Source organism: Nelusetta ayraudi, unplaced genomic scaffold (genome assembly GCF_046127955.1).
Source record: "Nelusetta ayraudi isolate G7.1 ecotype Tasmania unplaced genomic scaffold, CSIRO-AGI_Nayr_v1 ptg000002l, whole genome shotgun sequence".
In the NCBI taxonomy this organism is placed as follows: Eukaryota; Metazoa; Chordata; class Actinopteri; order Tetraodontiformes; family Monacanthidae; genus Nelusetta; species Nelusetta ayraudi.
In genome coordinates this window covers 7,936,544-7,963,955 of record NW_027466052.1, presented here as the reverse complement: position 1 = coordinate 7,963,955, position 27,412 = coordinate 7,936,544, and the positions used below count along the sequence as shown (strand labels likewise).

Genomic DNA, 27,412 nt, shown 5'->3' with positions numbered 1-27,412 from the left:
CCCCTTCGTGCTCCCGAGGCTTCGCTCCCACTGCACAGTTCCCTAAAAAAATCAAAAACCTTCCAAGGCCGCTCAGTCATTTACCAAATATGCCTGCCTTGCGAGGAAAAATGTCATCATATTTAGAAGAAATCTGCTGCTCACAAACTCTGAGTTGTTTTTTTAGATCTGCTGTGGCTGAACTAGATTATTTTAATGCAGTCTAGGTTAAAAAAAGAAAAACTGAGGAGTTTGTTCTTTGGAACAACTTTTTTTCCCCATGTCACATGTAAGTGGGTGGAACATCTGGTGTTATTGTCAAAATAGAAAAGCAATATCTGCCCACGCTAATAATCAGTGGTGGAACTATGTGAACCCATGGCCACAATGGCGTTATCTCTGCGCCGAGAACAAACAGGGAGCCACGTTTCAGCCAGTGGCGTGAGTCACTCGGCGCCCCTGTCATACGTCCCCTTGTGTCCGCGGGGGGAGCGACAATAGAGCCCTCTGACCACGGGACAGTGCGTCTGTGTGCCCGTCTCAACGCAAAGTGGAGCAACATTGTTGATTGGATGATGAAAACCTGATGATGTCATCACTGCCGTCCATTTCTGACATGTTCGGGCGCCGGGCCGAGGGGTGACGCCTCCTCAGTGCCGTCACTGTGAGGCTCTGTGTCATTGCCGCTTTCTAACAATTCTAAACATTTATGCACTACAATGCATACATTAGTAAGGTTGGGGGGAGGGGGGGGGGGTCTGATGCCTGCTCCATCAGAGGCTTCTGCTTTGGTGTCTGTGTTTTTGGTCCCGGCTGTGCAAACACACCTCAGAGACTTCCAGGACATTGTTTTCTGGCTTTAGAAGGTTTGACTCCGGCCGCCGTGTGCTCGCCCTGATAAAGACGCTGAGCTCCCCGCCTTGTTTCTGGGAAGGATGAAGGTGTCTTTTGAGGTTTAGTGATTCTGCCCATGTGTTTCTGGTTCCCCCCCGCTGCCCGCGAGCAAAGTCAATAAACAGGAGTTATTGTGTTTGGGACGGCGGCAGGAAGTGAGGAGGAGGAGGCTGTTTGGTTGGATGAGGAATATATTAGTCCGCTTTTGTTGTAGGACGACATTTTTCTTTTTTCTCTCTTCCATGTTTTTCTTTTTTTGCCGTCAGAGACAAAAGAGAAGTCATTTGATTTTGGGTATAAAAAGCAAAACTGTAGGAGCGTCTGCTTTAATCTTGTTTTCAGTTGAATCGATTCAGCCCACGTCACCTTCTTAGCAGCACCTATTATTAGCTGACTTCGTGTGCTTCGTTTTACAATTGCAGGTGAACAATGTGGACTTTGCCAACATCATTCGGGAGGAGGCTGTGCTGTTCCTGCTGGATCTCCCAAGAGGAGATGAAGTTTCTATACTGGCTCAGAAGAAGAAGGATGGTCAGTATCATGGTCGTACGTGTATGTTCACAATAGACTCGGCCAACTGCAGCCCTGCAAACTTCTGCTGTGAAGTGTAAAGCTGTTTAGATTAGAACGTATTAGAACCACATCGGGGCCCCCAGGTTGCCTGTAATTAATTACGAAAGAGGATTAGGGCCAGAAGAAGAAAAAGTGTTACAAATAGATTTTGTAAAGAGTTTTTTTTTTTTTTTTTTAAGTTTCCCTTTTGAGTTTCAAGTTGAAATTTCTTGAATAAAGTCGAAGTAAACAGGAAACTGGCGGAAACGATGTACTCCAGCAGGCTTGTGCACAGAGCCTTTCGACTTTATTTTTGACTGATTTTATTAATGAAATTTCAACTTTATTCTCGAAATTCCACTTAAATCAAGATTTCAACTTTATTCTCAATGATTTTACTCACGAAATTTCAACTTTTTCAACTTCGAAATGGAAAAAAAAAAAAGATTTTCTTCATATGTTTCTCTTCTTGTGGCCCTAATGCTCTTCTGTAATTAAGCCATATATATGTCTTTGCTTGTTGTTTTTCCATTTAATGATGAAAATCCAGAAGCTTTCAAAAAACTGTAGTTTTTATTGATAAGTGTGCCCTGTGTGAGTTGCAGATAAAGACAAAAATTGGGATAAAGTAATTGTATTAACACATTAAGAAAGAGAAACAAACTTCAATGATGAAGTTGTTTTAAAGTGCCCTGATGTCTTTTGCTTCTCTTCAGTGTATCGGAGGATCGTGGAGTCGGACGTGGGCGACTCCTTTTACATCCGGACGCATTTTGAATATGAGAAAGAGTCGCCGTATGGCCTGAGCTTCAACAAGGGCGAGGTGTTCCGCGTGGTGGACACCCTCTACAACGGCAAACTGGGCTCCTGGCTCGCCATTCGCATCGGCAAGAACCACCAAGAGGTGGAGAGAGGCATCATTCCCAACAAAAACAGGTAAAATAAGTTTCGGGTCACACCTTCAATACCCGTGCAGCTTGTTGCGGCGCTTTATGAATGGGAAGGTGTGGAGACTGAAAGGATTGAAGTGTTCAAGTTGATCCGGTAGCAGCTGCAAATCCTGATCCCAGTGACACGTCATGGTTTTCAGTGTCCTTTGTGTGTTATTGTGTAAGTAACGTAAAGAAAAGTCCTCAATCTTTAGGTTGTAGATTCGAGCAATGGGACTTAATGGCCATGAGAACTAAATTCAGGGAAAGGGTGATGAGATACTCTCTAGAATCTCTGGCTACAGCCGCCAGTGTAAATATTTTTACCCTCATAGATTTCTAAATTACGACAGCCATTGAGTGTGTTTAGAAGTGTATTGCACTTATATTTAATGCTGGAAACAGCATCATTGAAGCAGCTATTTCTCACTTGAGAGGTTTTAGTGGGTTTTTTTTCACTGTTTTTTATGTGTTTTCTCTGTATATCTGTTGACATAGGATGTATTGAGAAAGGGAATGCGGCCTCAGCCCTTGTTAATTAGAGTTAGTACAAAGTAGGTCAAATTATACACATTCCGTCTTTGTATGGAGAGGTCGTGCATGTCTGAGTAGCAGTTGTGCAGCAGGATGATCTAAATCTGTCTCCACAACTTTTCAAAGCCTCCCGACAGTGTTTTTTCAGACTCCCGCGTCTTTTTTGACAAGAAGAAAAACTTTACCACATGCTGCACCAGTATCTCTCTGAAACACATTTAAGCCTGTCAAATACATCGTAGCCAAATTGGACCCTCCCCCTCCCCCTACCCCCTTTTGTGGAAACTCTTTCAAAAACACTGAACCTTGAAAATCACATCCAGACTTGGATAATATTTTGCCCAAAAACAGACATCAAAGGAAGGACGTCGTTATTCAACGTCAAAAAGAGGGAGAGCCCGCATAGTTTGTGCTGCAAAGACGTTGGAAAGAGAATTATTGTGGGTTTTGTTTTCTCTTGAGAAGAGCTGCCAAGTTGTGGCAACAACTTATTCACGGTTAAAGAAAACTTTTAGTTTGGACAGTGTTTCTGACTCCTGCTGTTACTGTCCTCTGTCCAGAGCCGAGCAGCTGTCCAGCGTGCAGTACACCCTCCCCAAGACCCCCGGCGGAGACCGAGCCGACTTCTGGAGGTTCAGAGGGCTGCGAAGCTCCAAGAGGAACCTGCGGAAGAGCAGGGAGGATCTGTCGGCGCAGCCGGTCCAGACCAAGTTCCCGGCCTATGAAAGGGTTGTGCTGAGGGAAGGTTAGAACCAGTCTTCCAGCAGTAAATCTGTTTTCTTTTTTTAGCTCTCCTCGCAAAAAAAAACATGCAACGGGAAAAAAAACCCTTCATGATGTGCCCTTTGCTTCCTTGTGCAGCTGGGTTCCTCAGACCTGTGGTCATCTTTGGGCCGATTGCAGACGTGGCTCGAGAGAAACTGGCCAGAGAAGAGCCAGACATTTTCGAACTAGCGAGTGAGTACAACGAGTCGTCGTCTCCCGGATCCCCGTTAACCGTTCGGCCTCCGTTCTATCACACTTTACCGAAGCCCAGAGCTATTTTACTTCATTAGCTTTCATCTAATGTTCACATCATTTAGAGAGATGTTGAACAGTAGCTATCTTGATTTTTTTTTTTTTCCCCCCCATCCCAAAGACACATAAGTGATGCTACCTGTGGGGTCTCACTTCCTCTGTGAGAATTCAACTGGCAACCAACTTATTTAGTGACTATTTTCAGTTTTTCAATGTGTAGTTTTTCATGTCCTTAACACTCCAAATAGAGCAGCTCACTATTTTTAGTGTCCACCGCTGCCTCCTGCTGTGTACAGTCTGGAGACTTAATGCACCCATGTGAAATTGAACTCACTTTAAATGAAACCACACCCGCCCACATGTAACCTGATCCTGTTTTGCTCCTTCACTCCCGTGATGTTTATGTAAATGTCTTTCTTACTTTCCAGAAACACAACAACAGCAAGGAGGGGAAAGTATGTCACTGAGTCCAATGCAGCGCAAAGTGCATTTATTTATTTATTTCAATGAATGGCAGATAATCTGTAGACTTGTCTTTGATGCAAGGGGAGTAACACTCAATTTAAAACAATCAGCTGTCGTCACAGTTTATCTTTTAATTTTTATTTTATTTTTTTTAATTTTAGCAGATTGCTAGAAGAAGACCTCATTTGAAGAAATGCAGTGACTTTAAGTTTGATTTAAATTTTACAAATATATATTTTTTTTAATTATTGTGAACAAAATTACCAAATGCTTCATTGTGAAAATTTGAATAAAAATATGAGTAATGGAATAAAATACTGCATAAATTGTGCAAAAGTGAAAGTTGCAAAGAACTAAATTTCTGTCAGGAGTGCATGAAACATTTTATTGTTTTAATTTGAATTTAGTGGTATTCCCCTCCTACTGGCAGGTTGCATCATGTACAAAGACAGCAGCGATGCAGCATGTTGAATTATGCAATTAACTCGCCATCAAGCTGAGATGCTTTAAGTTGCTTTTCAGCATAAGAATAAAAGTGCCTTCATTTTGTTAATACTATGGCACAGTCTGTTTCTGTTGAAGTAATCAGCTCAGTGTTATATTCACACGCAAAAATGAGATTGTCTGCGTTTGTGTGGAACAACTCTGACTGTGGTGGCCGGTGGCCAAGACATCTACATTGGATTATGTTGTTAGGAGGGACAGACTGGGTTCCCACTATAATTAGATAAAAACATAAAACCTTGTCACATTTAATTTCTATGGTAGATTTATTTCAATATGATAGATCCTGTTAGTTCTTTAAGGAGTCTCCCCCTATTATGTTGCTGAGTAGTCACTGTTGTCAGCCTCCCATTGGTGTAACCGTCCTCCTTTGAACCTGTTGTATCCAGGCAGGAAACTGTCGCTTATCTTTTGGTGTGAACATAAACCCTGCTACACATCCTTGCTAAAAGTCCTCAACAACAAGTACTCACACAAACAATCTTTTAGCCCAAACAACTCGCGGCTCCTGCATATCCATATCTGACAGACAGATCCACATGACCCATTTTCCACAACATAATTTCTTCTAAAGTCGCATGCATATGTATGTCATGTCTTCAGTTATTTTCTGACTGCTTTTCAAAATCCATCCTGACTAATGCATGGGTTGGATCCCGTCCTTATACCCTCCTTATTTGTTGCCACAGCGATTCAGTTGTCCTCTCCTGAGTCTTAATTCTGCATTTAACAGCTCCGTTTGTTGGAGTCGACAAGTGCACACACAAGGATGTCTAATTGGGGCACAGCCTATGTTTGTTTTCCTTTATCCATTTCTGGTTTTGTTTATTTTTTTCCTGATGTGATGCACTAATTCTTGTCCATTTCCTGTACAGAGAGCGAACCCAGGGATGCGGGAACGGACCAGAAAAGCTCAGGCATCATCCGCCTGCACACCATCAAGCAGATCATTGACCGGGTGAGATGAACACGTGTATTTGTGGCAAAATAGGAGAAGACGCAAACACCTTTTTATTGGATTTATCATGGTAATAAAAATATGTTTCTTAAAAGACGGCGCTTCTGGGAACCATATTAAGCTCTCTGCTGCCCTCTTGTGTTAAGCTCTCTGTAACTACTGCAGGTTAAATAAAGCCATAAAATATCACATTTAGTCTCCATAGTATCTGCAGTCATGTTATTTCAGTGATTCTGAAATTAAAACTTTTATATCTTTTTTTACATTTTTAATTTTTTGATTATTTTTTTGTGTGAAGGATAAGCATGCAGTGCTTGACATCACGCCAAATGCGGTGGACCGCCTGAACTACGCCCAGTGGTATCCCATCGTGGTCTTCCTCTACCCGGACACCAAGCAGGGCGTCAAGACCATGAGGACCCGCCTCTGCCCAGATTCCCGAAAGAGCGCCAGGAAGCTCTTTGAGCGGGCCCTCAAGTTACGGAAGAACAACCACCACCTCTTCACCAGTTAGTCTGGGGGGCGGGGGGGCGGGCCTGACAATATTTTCTATGTGTTGTTTTGTTCTGTTTTGTTTATTATCCCCCATCACCGAGTTTCCTTCCTTTTTTTTTCTTCTCGTTTGGCCTCCCTTTTGTATTTGTTCAGCAACCATTAACTTGAACAACATGAATGACGGTTGGTTCGGAGCCCTCAAGGAGAACATCCAGCAGCAGCAGAACCAGCTGGTGTGGGTTTCAGAAGGCAAAGTGAGTCGGCACCACCAACTCAGTCATGTTGTGTACAACAGAATTGCACTTTTTTTGATTGTTAACTGGGAAAACCGACCATTTTTGTCTGACCCGTCAGGCCGACGGGGCGGCCGAGGATGACCTGGACATCCACGACGACCGCCTGTCCTACCTGTCGGCGCCGGGTAGCGAGTACTCCATGTACAGCACCGACAGCCGCCACACCTCCGACTACGAGGACACGGACACGGAGGGCGGCGCCTACACCGACCAGGAGCTGGACGAAACGCTCAACGACGAAGTGGGTCTGCCCGCTGAGCCCGCCATCACCCGCTCCTCCGAGCCCGTCCGCGAGGACCCGCCCGTCATCCAGGAGCCGCCGGGCTACGCTGGCTTCCAGCACACGGTGCAGCCGGACCCCCTGAACCGGATCGACCCGGCGGGATTCAAGGCGCCAGTGCCGCAGCAGGTAGCGTTTCTGAGGGCTGCACGTCTCCCGTGTTGTCTGGAGGACGTGGTGTGCGTTAGAAGGGTTTTCTGGAGGCGCTATTGAAGCCGCTCTCCCTTCTCCCCGTTACTCTCTCCGTCTAACTGTCACTATAACACATCAGTGGGCGAGTGAATTCTCTTGTGGTCAGGTATTTATTGCAGTATAAGCTAAATTATCGACAAATATCCTCTTATTCTATATTTATTATACTAATTGTCTCATCCTACTGCATCTGCGTGTTTTAATGACCGGTGTTTGTGAGCGTGTGTTTTTTTATTTTTTCAAAAAGGACCAGAACTTATTAAGTCTTACTGTTAAAATTGTACTCCTTGTATTACAAGCTGTCTTATCGGTATGACTGCTGATGATGTCACTTTGTCCAAGTTTCTTGTACCAGTACTCACCTATGTGCACTTCCTGCCTTTGTTTCACTTGTTATTCGGGACTGTGACGCTACAGACACAAGGCAGTATTATTTGCATGTTGAAAGTGCCAGTGTTAACCGAGTGTACCCATGAAATGTATTAATCGAAAGCTGATTGGCCGATGTGATATGCAAAGCCAAACGTTTGTCCCTTCGGTATGTATTAACGCTATATATATATATATATATATATATATATTAAAAAAAAAAAGGGCCAAAAAGGTAACGACTGTATTGTAACCGTAGCATTAAACTCAAGTTAGAACACTCAAACAATCCAAACTTGTCCTGCTGCTAATTCCTAACCGTCCCATCCCATCCATCCTTTAAAGCTACCAAATCAAAAGATTGGCTCTTGTAGACGCTCGTGCGAAGCTGAACGTTGATGAGTGCTGCGCCTCCGTGTGTTAGCGCGTGTTATTAAACATGTCTGAACCACTTCACAGAAAGCAGAGGCCGCTGCTGCTGCCGTCCCTAGCGTCCCCCAGCAGCCTGAGCCCCTGGCTGAAACACTGCCCCCTGCTGTCGACGTTACTCTTAAAAGCGTAGGGGCTCCCCAGAGCCCTGACGAGGCTCCCACCACTCCCCACAGCCAGCCGAGCTCCAGCCCTGAGGCTGGCTCGCTTAGGAGGCCCCCAGCCGAACTAGCGCCTCAGAGCGTCACGCCAGAACCTCTGCAGTCTGGACGGGCCAGTTCTGAACCAAAGGTATCCACATGACCGTCACCGGACGCTCGCCGACCGGGGCCCGGCTCAGCTGAGTCTGACCTGGCTGACCTCCCGTGCTGCTGCTGCTGCTGCTGCCTGTCTACCTCCCTGCCTCCCTCGTGCTGCCACGCTTCTCTCTCTTTGTCTTTTCCATCCTGCATGTTTGCTGACCACAGTGCTGCCCCGAAGAGACAGAGATTTATCTGTTCTGTTGGTTGTGCGCGTGTATGTGTTAGGGGGAGGAGGGGCTGTGTGTGTGTGTGTGTGTGTGTGTGTGTGTGTGTGTGTGTGTGTGTGTGTGTGTGTGTGTGTGTGTGTGCACGTGCCGTAGTGCGATCAAACATCGGTAAGCAGCAGTGAGCTGGAGGGTAGCGGCTAACGCTAGCGCGCGGCTCTCACTGTTGCTTATCCTCTCTGCATGGCTGCGGCGTGTTTGCCTCGTTCAGTCGGCGGCTACAAGTAGAGCAGTTTGTGCCCCGTCTGTCAGCGCGGTTTGATTGTGCTCTTGTAAAAGTAGCTGTCAACGTTCCCCTCCGTGTCGCCGGAGACGCAGCCGTGCATTGGCCTGAGTGAAGTTCATGAGAAACTCCTCGACACGGATGGATAGTTGACGGTTGCTTCCCGATGTCCGGACTCTAAAACGTGTTTTGTACGATGTGATGGATGTTGAAGTGTACTTGCACCGAGACAGTGGGACACATTTTGGTTGGAGTCCGTAGTAGAGCTGTAGGTTTATGTAGAAAACACTGTGTTAAGTCAAAGTTTAAATCATTCAGAAGCGTACAAACCGAGACCCCAAAAAAATGCTTCCCACTGTTTTGCTGTATTTTATTTTTTTAATTATCAACTGTGCTGTTCCCCCCCTTTTTTTTATTTCAAACTTTACTTTGTGGTCGCAGAACGACATTGTGATGTTTTGAAGCTTTAGAGAATGTTTGGCTGTTTGCTGTGACTTTTGTTTGATATGGAATCTGACCAGTAACTCGCCCCCCTTCTCAGTCTCTCTATTTCAGGTCTTGCTCTTCTCGTTTTCATCTCCACAATTAATCTCCTCTAAAGCTCTCCTTTTTATCTCTTGCTTTGACTAATTAGTCATTTTCTTTACTGTACGTCACATATTATTTAGTTTTTTTTCACATTGCAACCGTGGACGTCTGGCCGCGCGGCGCTAACGGCTCCCTCTGTTTTCTCTACCCTGTGGCAGATGTTTGCTAAGGATCCCTACGGCGCCACCGACGGCGCCGGAAGAGTGGCTCACAACACGAGGCCGCTGGCGTACAGCAACGCCCAGCAGGGCTACCACCCCGACCAGCCGTACAGAGATTACGACCACCCGCCCAGTCAGTATGATGTCAGCGGCGGTGGCGGCTACCCGGAACCAAAGTACCGCAACTATGACTCGAACCTGCCCTACGAGAACAGCGTGCCTCAGTACGACCAGCAGTCGTGGAGCCCCTACGGCCAGCCGCCCTCCGCCGCCGCCGCCGGCTCCTCGCAGGCCTTCGACCAGCGCTCGCCCTACAGCGACGGCCACCACGACCCCCAGTACGCCCCGCCGCTGCGCTACGACGAGCCGCCGCTGCGCTACGACGAGCCGCCACTGCGCTACGACGAGCCGCCGCCGCCCGCGCAGCCGTTCGACGGGCGACCCCGCTACGGCAAACCGACCGGCGCCGCCCCGGTCCGCTACGACGAGCCGCCGCCACCCGCCCCGGCCACCGACCTGCACTACGACCAGGACCCCCACCTCAACGCCTACCCCCTCCCCGCCTCCTCGGCCGCCCGCTCCCCGGAGCCCGCCGCCGCCCAGCGGCCCGCCTTCGGCCAGGGCCCGGTGCCGCCGCAGAAGACCCACAAGCCACAGCAGTACGACCCGGCGGGGGCCGCCAACTCAGACGGCAGCCCCACGCCGCCGCCGCCGCCTCCCAAGGCGCAGACGTCGCCCTCGCCGTCCCCAGTGGAGGCGGCGCCGGACGACCCGGCCCTGCGGCCGCAGTCGGTCCTCACCAGGGTCAAGATGTTTGAGAACAAGCGCTCGGTGTCGGTGGACAGGGCCAGGGACGCAGGCGACTTCTTGGGGAACAAGGTGAGTGGCGTGCAGCAGACCCCTCCCCCTCCCCTGCAGTATCATTGAACATCGACGCCCCCTTCAGTCTAACACGCGAACCGCATTCCTTTTTTTTTTTTTTTACAGGCGGCCGACTTGCCTCTGAAGACAGGTGGCGTCATTCCCAAAGCGAACTCCCTGAGCAACCTGGACCAGGAGAAGACCTACAGGTGAGGACTCGCTTCCTCTTCACTCACAGCAGGCATGGGCAAACTACGGCCTGGGGGCCATATGGGGCCAGTTAAACTTTTTAATCCGGCCTGTGAAAATTGAAGCAATTATATTAATAGTAAGTAAGTCATAAAGTAGCTGTATTTCATTCATTTCTTTCAGCGTTTTAAGAGTCATTTCAATAGAGAGCTAAATACCCTGGGCGTCAAAGACACATATTTTGTTGTAACAAGTCTTGTTCATCTTCAATTGACATTAAAGCACGTTTAGTACATGATACATTTTTTTTTCCTCCTATGAGGTTGGGTCACCAAAACACTCCATCCATCTGCTGCTGCTCAAATTTTAGAACCCATTGAGGCCCACCAGATATTCAAATATTAAATATTGGCACTGATAAATGCTTACAATTTGTGTGTGTTTGTGGTATCTATGTCACCTCCTCCTCCTCCTCCGCTGCTGCGTCGTCCTCGCTCCGCCACCTCAGAGCTGCGGGGCCTCAGAAGCCTCCCTCCAGTGTGGCCGACGACATTGTGCGCTCCAACCACTACGACCCCGACGAGGACGAGGACTACTACAGGAAGCAGCTGTCTTACTTTGACAAGCTCCAGTCCGGACCCAACAAGCCTCAGCCACAAGCACAAGCAGCACACAACTTCAGGTGACGTCGCCTTTGCAAACATTCCCAATAAAAACAGTAAAACGGTGGTGGTTTTATTCACGTCCTGACAAGATTTGCTGTCTCGCCGTACAGGTCAGAGTCTGTGGACAAACCGAGTCCGGTGGAGAAGAAATACGAACCCATTCCACAGGTGACGCCTTCACTGCCACCAACCACACTGCCAAAACCCGCACCGGAAGGTAGGAGTGGATTCATGATGCTTGAAGCGTACACCACTGTGGTTTTCTTTGCCAAACATATCAAACCTCAACCCTTGTTTGTTGACCTGGCAGCCAAGCTCTCCACCCGAGAGGACACGGTCCAGTCCAACTTCCTGCCGCACAAGAGCTTCCCAGAAAAGTCTCCCGTTAACGGCACCAGCGAGCAGCATCCGAAAACGGGAGCGCCGGCCGTGCTCGGCTACAACCGCTTTGCGCCCAAACCCTTCTCCACGTCGGCCAAGCCTTTCGCCCGCATGTTCGACAGCCCCAAGTTCAACCACAACCTCCTGCCCAACGACAAGGTCGAGAGCGGCCCTAAGGTTGGTGGGGAGGAGGGGGTGGGGGGCGGGGGTTGCAGTGGGACGAGAAGGTCACCAAGGTGTTTGACTCAGAGAGTCAGGGGTGCTGAGTCATAGGAAGGGCAACCAGTTTGCTCCACTCTTCTAAAATAACACAATTTCTCAGTTTGCTTTTAGTTATATTTTATTATTATTATTATTATTATTATTATTATTATTATAATTATTATTATTTTTATTATTATTGATAATAATAATAATGATACTCATCTATCTGAAGGCAATGATCAGGTTAATTTCTCAGAATAATTATCAACAATGACTTCAGGTTGGGTACAGATAAAATCAATATTCAACACTTTCTATTAATCAGACTTCACCTAAACTTCTCTAAACTTTGTGTACAATAAAATATTTTAATCAATTTATTTTTAAGATATTGTCATTTTCAAATCTATATAAATGCAAGTGTGGTTACAAAAACCATGGACTCAAGTTTTCAAGGAACTTTATTGTCATACCAGTTCACATTTGCATCTGACTCTGATCCCAGCTTTGTTTTATCGTCCTTTGCGACAGTACCACTTGCTGGACGCCTGTAAAACTGCATCTTAATCAGCGCCCCACTCAAATACCGCTTTTTGAAAACAAGTTACACTTTTAAAGCTCAAGATTTGGTTATGTGCCCACAACAAAGCATATCTACCTATTTTATAATTAGGGGTAAAAGCTGTGATTCAGAAATGCAGGACCAGAACAGCGTCTGGACCTGCAGCCTCTGTGTCTGCAGACGCACATCGCTCCTCAGCGGCTGGTGAAAATAACACACTGCTGTGTTCTGTATGCAGGGTGGCAGCACCAGCCCACTGAAGCCTCATGTAGCCGCCCAGCCCCAGAACACAGACCACGACAGCGGTGTGGATACCTTCACTCGCACCATGGACCACCGCTCCAAGCACCAGCACAACAACAACATCAACGCCGTGCCCAAAGCCATCCCTGTGAGGTAGGAACCAGACCAGAGATGGACCGTGATCCGGCCTTCGGTTGATTGTGGGAACTTTTTCAAATACTAACGACGCGCCACCTTTCAGCCCCAGCGCCCTGGACGACGACGAGGATGAAGACGAGGGCCACACGGTGGTGGCAACAGCACGAGGCATCTTCAACTCCAACGGAGGCGTGCTGAGCTCCATCGAGACCGGAGTCAGCATCATAATCCCACAGGGTGCCATCCCGGAGGGAGTGGAGCAGGAGATCTACTTCAAGGTCTGCAGGGACAACAGCATCCTGCCGCCACTGGACAAGGAGAAAGGTATGGTCAGCCAGGGGAGCAGAGCGGCTCAGGAGCGAGACTCGCTGTAAACGTAATGAGAGCGAGACACCCAGGGCTGCTGCAGTTGGGTCAATGAATATTGTTTTTTTTCTGAGCAGCTGAATCAGTGTGATTGTTGCTTCCTGAGAAACGCCTACTGTGCGTTCACCCATCCGACGATGCCAAAAAAAACTTTCAGCCAGCACTCACGACGTCTTTCATACCAAGTTGATGTGAATTCACCTGCTAACAAAGTGTTTCTGTGTTTCTGTGTGTGTGTGTGTGTGTGTGTGTGTGTGTGTGTGTGTGTGTGTGTGTGTTTTCAGGAGAGACTCTGCTCAGTCCTCTGGTGATGTGCGGACCGCATGGCCTCAAGTTTTTGAAGCCAGTGGAGCTGCGCCTACCACACTGTGCGTCTATGACCCCTGATGGTTGGTCTTTTGCTCTAAAATCCTCCGACTCCTCGTCGGGTACGCTTGGCTCTGTTCTTCGGGGTGGTTTGGGCTGGCTCTGTGATCATGTGAAGGTTGTGGGTCACTTTCCCCCCCCTGGTTTTGGTTTGAACACCATCAAAAAGTCAATTCAGCAAGATCATTTTGTCTCTTTTGCAATGTTCTGAATCAATCCAGGGGGGGAAACTTTTCTCTCAGCTGTTGCTTTGGTTAATTCATTTTTCATCATTTGTATTTTATTTTTAAGCTCATCCACACAAGCTGTGATTCACTTTGCCACTGGTGGTAGAGTTCTTATCAACATGCTGGTCCTCTGTTTTATCCACTTTAATTTCCAATCACCTCAGCATTCCGGCTAACTGTCTTGCACCATCCCGCTATCAAACCTTTTCGTTTCTTCAGCATGTTTCTTTATTTACTTTTTCTCACTTTGCCACCCAAGTCCTGACCTGAAGAACAACTTTTATAGATCTGCAAACAAAAGAAAACCACTTGCGCAGCTAATGATGTTGAGGTTGTTGTGCAAGGCAAAAGACACACATAGACTTCTTGTCATGTCAAAATATAGATCTCTAGATTTAGTTTCTGTCCCTCTAAGGATAGACACAGACAGTTTTAGCTTGTTTACTAAAATGCCTCAGTTGGAATTAGAGAAAACAAGAAAAGCAACAGCTTTCACTGTACATGCAGTGGCTGTAGCAGATGCTATATGACTTTACAGTATATTAAAAACGTATTAAACCTATTTAACTGATGTTCCTAATAAAATATACATTACCATCCAATTGCAATAAAGTTATAATTCTGAATGGAAAACTGTAAATGGCATAAAATGAATGGAAAACGTCTCATATTCAATCTAATTTTCTGATTTTTATGTTTCAGTTTCGATCCCAGTAGAGCAGCGTAATACAATTAATCGTTTGGAACAATCAGCATATTTAGCCCTCTTTTTACAGTCTACATACAGCAAACAGGCTAAAACCTTGTTGCCTCAGTGCGCGTTTTCAGAAATAGAAGATGATTTTGTCTCGCCTCCAGGAAGTTCACTGACTAGTGACACGTTTCTGATAAAGAAAAAAAGCACTGGCGATGTCAATATTGCGCAATATAGTACATCGAAGGTGAAGCCAAGTCAAACTTGTGTAAAGTAGGTCGTGATTGAATGTGCTGCATCAGGGGTTCGTGTTGGAGCTCAACAAAGTTTCTGGCTGTCTGAACTCTGCCCTTCTCGCAGCCGCTGGTGAAAAATAGTCGTCAGGATTAGCTGCTAATTAGCCTCATTTTAAGGATGAGACTTTGAGGGCTGAATGAGATGTGGGCTCACTCTGTTGTCCCGCGGAATTGTGGGAGGATTATGGGACTGTGCCCTAATCCTCTTATTGTAAAGCAAGGCCACTCACCGGCCTCTTCCTGTCCCCTCTGTGCTTTCCTCCGCTCTGCTTCTCCACTTCTCCTCCGTCCCCTTTCTGCCTGTGTCTGTCTGAAGACAACTGCCTTAACTCTCACTCTAACCTGAATGCTACATCTTGGCTCACAATATGATGAGTGCCTAAAAAGCTGGTCATGTTGTTTGCAAGAACACAGACGGGCAAAACTGAAACATGTTGCCTTTGTTTCCCTTGTTGTTTTCTGATTGACTGTACTGAATATACTCTATTTCTCGTCTGGTCATCTTTCTTTTTCTAATATATTTATTTGACAAAATCTTGCTTAATAATACTGACATAACAACTTGTCTTTCTCACTGGCCAGTGTTAAAAAAAGGGGGCGGGGGGGGGTTTATTATTATTTTTTTAGATCTGTTTAGTTTGATTTTTTTACATTGTCTATGATGTCAAAACTCATGAGGTTGCTATTGTGAATGTAATTCCTGCCACAACTTGATACTCAACTCCATCTTTTTGCAGTTTCCAGTCCGCTGTGTCGCAATTTGTATTTTTTCAGAAAAGAAAGAAAAAACTATTACATTAAAATATCTCAGTCCCTCTCTCCAGTCACACACATCGAGCCACATGACATTTCACGACCTGGAAATGCAAATCGTGTTTTTTGCAGAACAACCAGTTTTTCACCTAAAGGTCGTCGCATCAAAACTATTTCCCCCGGTCATGATGTTAAATTTGCAGATTCAGTTTGTGCTGATGCGAGGTTTATAAGGTCAGGAGAGTAGAGTGGGTTCCTCTGGAGAGGGACAAAAAGTGACGTTCAGATTAGCCGGTAGCGGCCCTGCGAAATGTCCCGCTGACAATATCAGTCTTAAAAAAAAGAAAAACATATTTCCAGCTCTGCCGTTGCCATCGATCTCACTCAGCAGTATCTCAGCAGCTTCACTTCCTCCTGATTGAGAGACTGCAGCGAGACGCCCAGCTGTGGTGCTGTTGGCTTGCAGTGTGTTGATGGACGTGTGCCAAGAAGGACAGCCTCCTATGAACCCTCTCCCTTCACCACCCTATCGACCGGCTGAGCCCCCCCTCCCCACCAGACACAGACCCTCTCAGGTTTATAGGGGAATTACACTTAGACCTCGCTCGTGGCTGGGTTTTAATTTGCAGTCAACAGGAGGCAAGAGACGTTCGACACAAATATAAAATTCCATTTTACGGCTCTCCCGTCGTGCGTGAAGGCCCCACCGAGCCATGAGGCCAGCTGCTGTTTATGAGAGCATGCTGGCGGTGGGAGTGCAGGAGACTCCATTCATCCATCCATTCATCCATCCGATTTCAATACCCGCTTCTTCCTGCACTCAGGGTTACGAGGCCTACGAAGGCAGGGAGACACTCTCGACAAGTCGCCAGTTCATCGCAGGGCCACATAGAGACAAACTAAGGCTGCGTTCAGACTTCAGGCGAATCTGATTCAAATCAGATTCCTTCTCAAATCCGTTTTAGGGGCTGACTGTCCACACTGTTTTTAGTTAGTGTCCAAAACCCCAGAAGGTGGTTTCAATCTGTTCAGACTACAAAAGAGCTATCCGGTTTCAATCTGGATGGGCTCAAAATTGGATTTTGGCTGGCAGTCTGAACACGCCTTAAGACAAACAACCACTAACAAACACCTACAGATAGTTTAAAATTCCCAGTTTGCCTCACAAGCATGTTTTTGGAGTGTGGGAGGGAGCTGGACAATTCGGAGAGAACCCACACAGACACAGGAAGAACTCCACTCAGAAAGGTCCCAGGCCCAGAATCGAACCCGCAACCGCCTTGCTGTGAGGCGGCAGCGCAAACCACTGCACCCTGCGGCCGCCTTCACTCATTATCTCCCCTCTGTGTGTCTCTGTCTGTCTGTGTGTGTGCAGCTGACCCCAAGAACTGGCAGAACAAGTCGCTGCCCGGAGACCCAAACTACCTGGTGGGAGCCAACTGTGTGTCGGTGCTCATTGACCACTTCTAAAGGACGGGAGCGATGTTACTGAATGTGAAGCCGTCGGAGGGTTTTTAGACGAAGAAGATGGACACTCGCACTCACACACACACACACACACACACACACACACACACACCGGATGCGGTGGGCAGCCGCCGACATAGAGACTGCAACAAGCACACTACCACACGATGAAGTATGAAGATGTCGGCGCTGCCCCCCCCGACCCCCCGTTGACATTTCCTCCCGATTTAGACTGTACTTGTTGTGAGATGAATCCATTATTGCATGCCCCCCCCCACCCCCACCCCCCTGACCCCTGGCCTCGACCCCAACCCGACCCCTCACCCACGTCGCCAAGGATTAAAACTATATAATATAAGGCAATGTTAAATGTGATTTTTACATGAATTGAAATGGCTTTTTCCGAGGCATCGTGCATGCTCCGAAAGCCTGCGTCACTATATTAATGCTATATATGCATACAGTATATATAGTAGTATAGAGAAGGTTTCATCATTGAATCAGTTACCAGTCGGCTTTTTTTTCTTCTTTTTTTTGCCCCACCCTCCCCCGCCACCCTGCCCCACAGTTCAGACTCAACAGTATGTTGTTCGTCCACATGTTTGTTCGACACTGAAGGAACCGGAATGAAGGTTTGAGCCACGTGTGATATTATTACGAACCAGCGGCGGGAACATTTTTGCACGTTCCGAAGGCAAAAAGAAGGTGGAGGAGGAAGAGGAGGAGGAGGAGGAGCCGGCCATGAAACCCGAGCAGGGCACTTCCACAGACGTGCTTCCTTTTTTTATTTTTATTTCTCTCCTCCAGCGGCTCCTCGTAGCGTAATTTTCTTACCAAGCACCACGTCTCTCCTTCCAGCCTGAGGGAGACCTATGCATGTTCTGTACTCAGGTCCTCCTCATCTTCCTTCAGCCTTTTATCTCTCATTTCTCTCTCTCTCTCTCTCTCTCTCTCTCTCTCTCTCCCCCCCCCCTCCCCCCCCCTCTCTCTCTCTCTCTCTCCCTCCCCCTGTGCACTCTTGCACTCACATAAATAAGCAGCGATGCCTTATCTGCGGATTATTCACAATAAGTTATGATAAATTAAGGTAAAGTGTCATTTGTTTTGTTTTTTTGCCATTCTTCTGTGAGCCCGCTGTAAAAAAAAAAAAAAAAAAAACCTTGAGCACACAATAACAGTTGATGAAGGCTGAAACAAACAAACAAAAAAAAGAAAAGAAATGAAATGCTCTTCTTTATCTGCTATGCATTGTGTTAAAAAGAGAGATACGACGACAGAAAAGAAGCGGCTGTAAATAGAGCTAGCATATTGCCTTGTTTCTTTTGTTTGTAAACAGACTTTTTGTATGTCTTTCTTTTTTGTAAAAAACAAAAACCTAGAGAAAACATGTTTTAAAAGAAGTGGAATTGAACATGGTTATCTTTGTATTCTGGGTATACCCTCGAGCCTTGGAACTTGTAACTCAAACAATAATGCATCACACCATTATTATTATTATTGTTTTTTTCTATTGATATATTCAGCACATGTTACAGTCACGCAGGACAGGTCTGGGATCGCTCCACACGGATCAGGACTGTGCTCGGGCTACAACGCTTTTGAAATATGTTCCTTTTGAAAGGGCGTGCTCTCAAAGTGTCCCCCTCACTCGTTTGTGATACTGGATGCTGTATTTGTGTGCCCTTAAATGTATTTTTGTACTAATAGACAATATATTAAGTATGGCACACCAGTACCATTTTATTTTTTAGATATAACACGGCTTTCGTTGGATATTAGCTCTTCACGTGTGGCTGATTTTCTTTTTTTCTCCTCTGCAACACAATTTTCTGTAAACCACTGTATTAATAAATAAAAATCATTTTTAAAGTAAATCCTGCCCATGTTTCTAACTATGGTTTGTACATTTGTTTGATTTGTTTTTTGTTTGTTTTTTTAATATAGAAACCTTTGCACATCCAACCCTCCCCTCCCCCGCTCTGTGCATTTAAAGAACAATGGTCATCAATATCATAGGGTGGATCAATACCTTAATTTCCTCTTAATCAGAAACTTTAGTTCAGGAAATAGCCCTTGTTCAAGCAATCGTTATCCAAACCTACATTTGTTGGTAGAAAAATTGTCTCGAAATTGATTATTTTACGACTCCAAAGAAAAAGAAATGACGCAGGGCATAACACTGTGATATCGATTTCACCTACCGCTGGGCGGCGCCAAAGATCTCAGTATGTAGCGGAGGGAAACAACATGGCTCGCTCGATTACCCTCCGTCTCCAAAAATAATGAAATATATAATAATTAACTTTGGGGGGAATAAATGTTCTAAATGACGGAAGTTACATGCAATTGAGTCTGGAGTGGAGGATGTAAAATCTAAGTTTGCGGACTGTCGCTTATTTTTCCTCCCGTTGGTGACCATTTGCCATTGAAGCCTCGGAAATTTACCTTATAATAATAATGGGGGGGGGGGGGGGGGAGCTTTCAGTGAGAGCCCAGACTGTTTCCTTGCTTAAAAAAAAAAAAAAAAAAAAAAAAACTGGTGGAGGAGCAGAACACAAGCAGGGAACTACAGCGAGCAACGCGGATAATTAAAATAAAATATCCAAGATATTCCTCCTACATCTCGATGCCATTGTTGTTTTTGTGTTTTTATTGCCTATTTAGAAAGAGGATACAGGCTGTGGCTGCCTTTTGCTTCTCCTCGTGAATTGTAAAGCAGGTTTTCCCAAAGAAAACCAGACCTCGTGTCGTTTCCATGACGCGCTCTTCCTTTCATTTTCATTTTTATTTTTTTTTTGGCGACGTTCCCTCAGAACGGAGACCCCTCCTCCTGCTGCTCATCTTCCTCCTCTTCCCCCACCTCCTCTTCCTCCTCCTCCACCTCTCCTCCACTAACGTAGTAAAACAGGTTTCGTGCGGATCGCCGCCATGTAGACGCGCGCAGTGGCTCGTCCCCAAAACGCAGTGCGCGTCTGTCCGCTCTCCCGTGTTGAGCCCTCGGATCTGCTGCTGCTGCTGCTGAGCGCGTGTACTACCAGAAGAAGAGAAATAAGAAGAAAAAGAAGAAGGGAGGAGGAATAGAGCTCTGGTGGATGATATTCACCCACCGCGGACACGGAGATCCGCCGAGGACGTTTAACGGTGCGTAGGCTGCAGCTTCATCTCTGCCTGCTGTGAGTAGTTGGAGCGCGACAGCAGCGTGACAATGGTGCAAAGCGGCTTCACACTCCTGCGACGCGTGTCTCTCTCTCTCTCTCTCTCTCTCTCTCTCTCTCTCTCTCTCTCTCTCTCTCTCTCTCTCTCTCCTTTTGACTCTTGAGGAATGCGCCGGCGCTCCGCCAACTCCGACGCTTCCACCTCATCCGACGTGGCTGTGATCTGGTTGTTGTGTTGTTACTGTTTGTGTTGATGGTTAGTGGTGGTGGTGGTGGTGAGCATCCTCTCCTTCTCCCGCCCGCTGCAGCGCATCTCTTCTCGGAGCGACTCGGAGCATCTCAATTGATGGGAAGGAGCCGCAGACCGGGACGCGGAGCTCTGCTTCCTCACTGATCCGCGGGAGAAGGCGGCCGATTCTTCTGGCTCTGCTTGGATGTCATTGTCCTTCACTGCTGCTGCTGCTGCTGCTGCATCCGTCCCATCACCCAGTGACAATGCCGTTGAACGCGCTGCCTCGCAGCGGAGGCAGCGGCGGCATCAGCGGCCCGGGTTCCCTCAGTCCCGCCTCGCTGTCCCGCAGCCTGTCCCGGCTGAGGGAGTACCGGACCCGCACCAGGATCATGCTGGCTCTCGGGGTGTCCCAGATGGTCCTGGGGAGCCTCATCCTGGCCGTCAGCTTCGCAGCTCTGGCTCTCACTACGTCGCCCCGAGTCCGGCACTCGTGCCCCTTCTGGGCAGGCTTCTCGGTGAGTACAATAACTACACTGTACGACTCTGCCGCATGAATCAAACATGATGTTTTTCATCGCTGTCGAGAAGAGCATGAATGGAGCGCAACACTGGCATGTGTGAGAGATGTGTTCACCTGGCAAGTGTTGTTCTTGTTACAAGAAGACACAATCGGCCCTTAATGAAACTAAGATTTTATTGACTTGGGATTTAAAGAGGGGAGAAACTGCTGAACTGGGCAATTTTTTGCAACACTGCTGGGGGGGTCACACATTATCTTACCATCACTCTACTCAGATAAGTGCAAAGATCCAGAACTAGGGAAGTCCGATATTATCAGCCTCCGCTGGTAAAGGCATTAAAAATCGGGAAATATCGGTATCCTGAAAAATTTAGTAGTCAGGCCAACAAGGAATTCATTATTCCTCGAATTTCCTGGTATTACTAAATAGTAAATAACGATACTTTAGTTTACTCGTCTCCACTACGCTTGATGATGTCATCAAACCGCACCGAAGCATAACAGCAAGCGACGCGCGTGTTTCAGCAGAGTGGTTTCAGTGGTGGCTGGCTGCTCACAAAATAGCTCATTCGTAACTGACGACATCATGCGGCACATCCAGCGGGACATCACAATACAAATTAGCCATACTGTGTTAATTTCACGACCGCATATATTGGTATTGGTTGATATCGGTTGATATCGGTTGATATCGGTATCGGAAATTAGGAGTAGGGACAACATCAGGATAGCGGATATCTGAAAAAAGCCAATATCGGACATCACTATCCAGAACCAATGTTGTATCTATGATAGACTCGTGACTTGCGTTTGGGAGAACCACGTTCGACATGTTTCTTTTTCTCCATGTGAAATTTTCATGGTGACTCCTGTAAATATTGATGAATGATTTCCTGCCAGAAGACCCGTAGTCCATTAATTATAGAGGCAACGGGCCAGAGTGCAGGGGTGAGGGGAGGTCTGTGGCACAGCAGCCATCTGTGTGTGTGTGTGTGTGTGTGTGTGTGTGTGTGTGTGTGTGTGTGTGTGCGTGCGTGTGCGCACGCGTGTGTGAAGGCGCAGAGTGACGCCCACGTGCTGCAGCCTACAATGCGTGGGAGTGTATAGTTACAGGGGGAAGAGACGTCCCCGGGGTCAAAGGGCAGAGGTCGATGCGCATTCTCCATCGACGCCTCCTGCTGTGACCGGAGCCCCGCTGCGTCTCACCGTCTGTTGCCTTCGCCTGCTGAAACTTGAAGCGTGTGTGCGCGCTCAGAATGCTTAGCGCGACGGTACACACCAGACATCAGACCCGGGTGCTCTTTAAATGACACACACACATACACACATACACAACAAAAACAGTACACAAAACTGAAATTTCCTTTCAAAATAAAGGTGACCAGAAGACCTGTAAGATGATTTGTGTACCTCCCCCTCATGAACACAACATGGCTAACCTAACATGACAGGCAAACTACGGCCCAGGGGCCATTAGCAGCCCATTAAGCTTTTTAATCCGGGCCGCCCATCTTGAAGAAATGATATTAATAATAAGTAAATCATAGAATAGCTGTATTTCATCCATTGTTCAGTGATTTAGGAGTCATTTCAATCAAGAGTTAAATACCGTAGGGCTTTAAAGACACATATTTTGTTGAAACACTTTTGTTCATTTTCATTTGACATTAAAGCACACATTTCCTACATATCCCATGATAGATTTTTTTCTCCTATGAGTTGGGTTGCCAAAACACACCAGCCATCTGCTCCTAGTCCAGCCCTTCTGTCAAATTTTAGAACCCATTGTGACCCACCAGTCAAAAGATTGCCCACTCCTGCTGTACGATATCACAGGGCTCCTGTTACAGCCAGTCCACTTGTACCTGCAAGTCCACAGAGGTCAGCAAGGTAAAGGTGAGAGGAGTCTGGAGGCTTTAGAAAGGTTGTTTGCTGAATCAGGTGCTGAAAAAAAAAGAAGCTTGCCAGCAGAAAGGAGTCGCAGCGGTGCCAGAAACCTAGTTAAGGTTATTGAGCCCGGCTCCCCATCTGATAAGAGGTGATTTGCTCAAAAGCAATCAGGCGGCGGAAGTCATTCTCCGGAACGCTGAGAGCTGCAGCACTGCAGAAGGTGCACAGCACTTTCAATAGGAGTTCAATAGCAGAGAGACTGTACAACTGGTCTTAAATGTGGCCATAAATTCTTAAGAAAAGGAGCATTGTTGGGCTTTGAGTCAGTCTGACAAATAGACAGCAACTTGGTGTGCTGGGACAAGGCCCTTTTTACTTTTTTTTTTTACAGCCCTCCTCTGTGATTTGCTCCAATGCGGTGCAGAAAAAAGGGCCCACCTGAAGGTTCTGCAGAGCGAATTTACTCCTAATCTTGGACGAGTAAGGTGGAGGTTGTGGTCTGATTGGTGTGTGTGTGTGTGTGTGTGTGTGTGTGTGTGTGTGTGTGTGTGTTTGTGTGTGTGTAAAAGCAGTAGATCGAGACGACACAAGGGGCACTGTTAGGGCTGGAACTTTCTTCAGTATCTAAAGACTGATACAAGCCATAAGCAGACATTTGCCTTTGAACCGATGAACCTCATCTCCGTGACGATGGGAAGCTTTTAAAATATAGTTTGAACTGAAGAACTGAAGTGGCTCCAGGTGAACCTGGCTGATAAGGCTGTTCTGTGTGGAGTATCTGTGTTCGTGTGTGTGCGCACGCAGTCACTGTGGGATGTCTGTAGCGCTCGCTGTGCCATGACCACTTCTGTGGCATTTCAGTCGTGGACCACACTGAGAGAAGGTGTAATCTTCAGAGCCTACATGCAACAATCACTGACGAGAACAGCCTCCACCTCCTCCTTCGCACTCACACGTGCACACACACACACACACACGCACACACACCCAAGCACATACAGAAATAACTCCAACCTTTTTTTTTCTGCACGTCATCAGTTCTGTCTCTTCACTTTTACGTCTGCCAACATGAACTAATCCCACAAGCATTGCGCTCGCTCTCCCACCCACCCAGGGCTGGCAATCACCCAACACACCCACCGCTCTAAGTCTCTAGCTGAGCCTCACGCTCTTATGTCATTTTTGTTTTTTGTGGCAGGAGGGTGACAAACAATGACGTAGAGCCATGGTGTGTGTGTGTGTGTGCGTGTGCGTGTGTATGTGTGAGGCTGCAGCCGACTGGAGGAGGCCTACAGGCGCTTGGTCATCTCCCCTTTTACTTTCATCCAGACTTACCAGTAGGTCTACCTGTTGTCGTTGTTGTTATTTATTTATTTATTTTTTTAACTGAGGTGGCATTGGCTGAGAGAGCCAGAGGGTCCGCTGAGGCTGTCAGCGACTGACATGCAGAACAAATTGTCGTTCACCTTGTGAGCATCGCTCGCAATTAAACCAGCAGACCTGTCCACGAGGCCGAACAGGCGCAAGAGCAGCCGAGACTGAGCGGCCTCCTCTTTTCGTCTCTCATGTCCTGCCAAAGAGGATCAATACAGTCTCGTCAAGTGTCCTCTTATGGGATATAATGTCGGAATTCACGGCAGATTTAGAGGCTTTCTATCACGCGGACTCATCCTCTCCTCCTTCAGTTCCGCAGAAGGATTTGCTCTTCTTTTTTCCCCCCTCGGCTGGATGTGTGGTAGAAGATGTGCATTGTGAGTACAACCTCACTCCAACATCCGCTAATCTACAGAGTGCACCATACAACAAAAAAGTGGATGTGGCAGGATTTTTTCTTCCCTGGAATTTGCAGTGTGGCACCACAAAGTGTCAGCAAATTCTGCACTAATCTGCCTGCATGTTCTTTCTGTGTTTGAATGGGCGGCTCCAAAGTGTTTTGTTGTGGAGGCATATTGTGAGTCTCACTCTACCGTCTCTGTGTGTGCGCGCGCGCACGCACGCATTACCGCCTGTTTAAAGAGGTCTGATTTCTTTCTTACATTTCTATCTAGTTGCTCTAAGGTGATGTAACAATCTGTCCGTGTAATACAAAAATTTGTTTACACACACACACACACACACACGCACACACACACACACATATATATGTATACATATATACATATATATGTATACATATATATGTATATATGTATATATACACATACATATGTATTCCTGACATATATGTATTCTATATTACGTACATTTATACATCAGCAGATATATGTATAAATGGTACATTCAGCTGTGAAAGTTGGATACAGTACAGAAAAATGATACAGAAATACCCCACAAAAGAAAAAAAATCGTAAATTAAATACATATTAAGTAAAATAATATATACAAAAAATATGGAAGCTGTCAATGTTTTTGACATGGCAACCTCCCAACAACAGCTACAAATTCCATCACAAAAGTAGTTATTATTATTATTATTATTATTATTATTATTATTTTTTTTTTAATCATTATTATTTTATCATTATTAAAAAGGGAGCCACTGTCTAAAAAAAAAAAGGTTGATGTTGACGCACGGAGCTTTAATTAACAGCAACGTAAGTCCGACTTTGTTCTCAAATTATTCTTACCAAGTGAAATACTGACAAAGGTTTTTGTATTTACGTTTACAATGGCACGCTTGACGCTAATTTGACGCTCTTTGATGATGTCACAGCGAGCTTCAGCTACGCTAAATAATTAAATATGATGTATTTTATTGATATAGAATGTAAACATGGTGGCATTGTACTCTTAAAAAAAAAAAAAGTATTTGTATTATATCTCCAGCTTTGGTCAGTTTATTGTGTAACCAATTTTTATTTATTTGTTTGTTTATTGTTTGTTTGTTTGTTTTTTGCTTTTCTCAGTATTAGTTCAAAGCAGTTCTTGTTCTAAATTAAAGATTGAAAGAGGCTCATCAGAATTAGGATTAGGAATCATGACACATGCACACATTTAGCTTCAGCATTTTCATCGGTGGATTTAGCCACACAATACATGATGATAATGATGACATGCACAATACATCCTCCTCCTAACCCTAACCCTAACACTTTTTTTTTGGGGGGGGGGGGGGGGGAGCTGCCTGACAACAAATATATTATTATATAAATATACGGACACACTGACAGCAGATATGATATGTTGACATTTGCAGTTTTACTGAAAATCTGATCAACAATGTCTGGTAGGGCATTTTGCACAAACCAGAAAAAATGAACCTTCATATTTTTCAGAATCTCAGTTCTGCTTTTAAACTTGTTATTTACCTCATAGTCCCATCGTTCAACACCAAAACCTGTTGCATAAATACAAAGATGAGAACTGCATCCCACATTTCAATCCATTGACATCTCTGCTGTCACAACAACTGAACGTTAATCATTGAAACCTCACGCTGATTTAAGTTATTCACTAGGAATGTTTCACAATCTCACAAACTGCTTTACCACTTTTAACCACGAAGCAGGCAGAACACATTTGCAGTTGCGAACATGTCCAAACACAGCACACACACATGCACACACGGTGGACGATCCACCAAACGAAGTACACAAAAAGACAATTTGCAAGTTGAAAGTCAAAGAAAAAGATTCTCTCTCTCTTTTTTTTTTTAAAAAGGTAACTTAGTTTCAGTGGCCTGAGCCTGCCATTGTTTCCATGCAGCTTCAGTTGCATCACTCCAAGAACCACTTGTATAAATCCTTGACAACTCTATAGTTCTTGTTCAGACCCACGTAGCGACAGGCTTGGCAGATGGTGCGTGCATATGTGTAGCGCTCGTCGGTGAGAGGCCGCCGCAGGGTGTAAAACTTCCACCACTCAAAGTATTTCATGTAGGCCTCCAGGTCCGAGTCCAGGTTCTGCAGGAACTTGGGCAGCCCTGCCGCATCAGGGAAGTCCTTCACGTGGATGAAGGACGTCCCCGGAGCGAACTTCTCATAGTTCCTCCTGGGTGGGCCCCAGACTACTGGCACGGTGCCAGCGGCCAACGGCCTGGTGAAGGTCTCTGTGATGTAGTCGGTGTGCACCGAGTTTTCGAAGGAGAGGTAGAACTTGCAGCTGGCGATCACCGAGAAGTAGCCATCCCCCTGCAGTTCCTCAGAGGACTTGTTCAGGAGGTCCACCTCGATGTGCTTGGCCAGCTCCGTGAAGAATGAGTAGGACTTGCTGCCGTTGCTCTCCAGGTTTTCGGAATCCAACACCCAGCACACCGTGCGCTTCTTCAGCGGGAACTGGAACGGGCCGTCGGTAGCCCTGCGCACCGCCACCTTCCAGCGGACGTGGATGTCCGAGTCCTTCCTGTAGGTCACTGTCAGGTTGAAGAGACTCTTGAGGCCCTCGACCCTGCGCGTACGGCTCGGCGAGTCCATGTTGAGCCAGATCCACCTCTGGAACCTGGGCCTGGTCTTGGGGATGTTGGAGAGGTCGCCGCTGATGGCGCTGTGGTGGATGACCACGCCACGGGCCTTGGAGTACTCCGACCTGTCGTCCGTCAGGCGGCAGTTGTCGATGTTGAACAGCCTTCTGCAGTCGGACAGTGGGAACTGCTTGTCGTCCGGCCAGAACCACACTAGCACAAGCGGCTTGTTGGCCTCGCTTACTTCCGCTGGCCGCAGCAACGAGTGCTTGGACTGGCGCACCCTGTGGGGCGGGCTAGGGTAGCACGGAAGCGACAGCAGCAACTTGAAGTACATCACCGTGAATGCGCCCGCCAAGAGGACCAGCAGCATGGTGCCGCGTAAAGCGTTGGAAGGGGGTGACGTCACCATG

The 27,412-nt window shown here is 46.6% G+C and overlaps 3 protein-coding genes across 18 annotated transcripts in view; 2 read left to right on the top strand and 1 right to left on the bottom strand.

Moving 5' to 3' along the window:
* tjp1a (tight junction protein 1a) overlaps positions 1-18,677 on the top strand; it is an 82,505-nt gene extending 63,828 nt beyond the window's left edge. For 5 of the 14 annotated variants that reach the window (XM_076021512.1, XM_076021523.1, XM_076021599.1 and 2 more), the window contains 19 exons: positions 1,296-1,404; positions 2,142-2,361; positions 3,449-3,633; positions 3,750-3,845; positions 4,334-4,360; positions 5,750-5,832; positions 6,131-6,341; positions 6,481-6,581; positions 6,682-7,032; positions 7,924-8,184; positions 9,389-10,270; positions 10,379-10,461; positions 10,950-11,123; positions 11,217-11,323; positions 11,417-11,664; positions 12,492-12,649; positions 12,738-12,958; positions 13,285-13,428; positions 16,712-18,677. In XM_076021512.1, the coding sequence (XP_075877627.1) occupies positions 1,296-1,404; positions 2,142-2,361; positions 3,449-3,633; positions 3,750-3,845; positions 4,334-4,360; positions 5,750-5,832; positions 6,131-6,341; positions 6,481-6,581; positions 6,682-7,032; positions 7,924-8,184; positions 9,389-10,270; positions 10,379-10,461; positions 10,950-11,123; positions 11,217-11,323; positions 11,417-11,664; positions 12,492-12,649; positions 12,738-12,958; positions 13,285-13,428; positions 16,712-16,806 (3,756 nt within the window). In that variant the 3' untranslated portion in view covers positions 16,807-18,677. Of the gene's footprint in view, positions 1-1,295; positions 1,405-2,141; positions 2,362-3,448; positions 3,634-3,749; positions 3,846-4,333; positions 4,361-5,749; positions 5,833-6,130; positions 6,342-6,480; positions 6,582-6,681; positions 7,033-7,923; positions 8,185-9,388; positions 10,271-10,378; positions 10,462-10,949; positions 11,124-11,216; positions 11,665-12,491; positions 12,650-12,737; positions 12,959-13,284; positions 13,429-16,711 lie in introns of all 14 variants that reach the window. The other 9 variants (XM_076021532.1, XM_076021541.1, XM_076021608.1 and 6 more) reach the window with 7 other exon arrangements.
* Positions 18,678-19,702: 1,025 nt separating this feature from the next.
* fam189a1 (family with sequence similarity 189 member A1) overlaps positions 19,703-27,412 on the top strand; it is a 70,503-nt gene continuing 62,793 nt past the window's right edge. The window contains exons 1-2 of one of the 3 annotated variants that reach the window (XM_076021474.1): positions 19,703-19,944; positions 20,267-20,705. In XM_076021474.1, the coding sequence (XP_075877589.1) occupies positions 20,454-20,705 (252 nt within the window). In that variant the 5' untranslated portion in view covers positions 19,703-19,944; positions 20,267-20,453. Of the gene's footprint in view, positions 19,945-20,015; positions 20,706-27,412 lie in introns of those variants that run through there. The other 2 variants (XM_076021492.1, XM_076021483.1) reach the window with 2 other exon arrangements.
* On the bottom strand, positions 25,600-27,411 carry LOC142887473 (4-galactosyl-N-acetylglucosaminide 3-alpha-L-fucosyltransferase 9-like). The gene has a single exon (XM_076025150.1). The coding sequence runs from the start codon at positions 27,409-27,411 to the stop codon at positions 26,317-26,319; it is 1,095 nt and encodes a 364-aa protein (XP_075881265.1). The 3' UTR covers positions 25,600-26,316.

Excerpts from the sequence above, each read along its gene's own strand:
- LOC142887473 (XM_076025150.1), bottom strand. The coding sequence starts at position 27,411 with ATGGTGACGTCACCCCCTTCCAACGCTTTACGCGGCACCATGCTGCTG.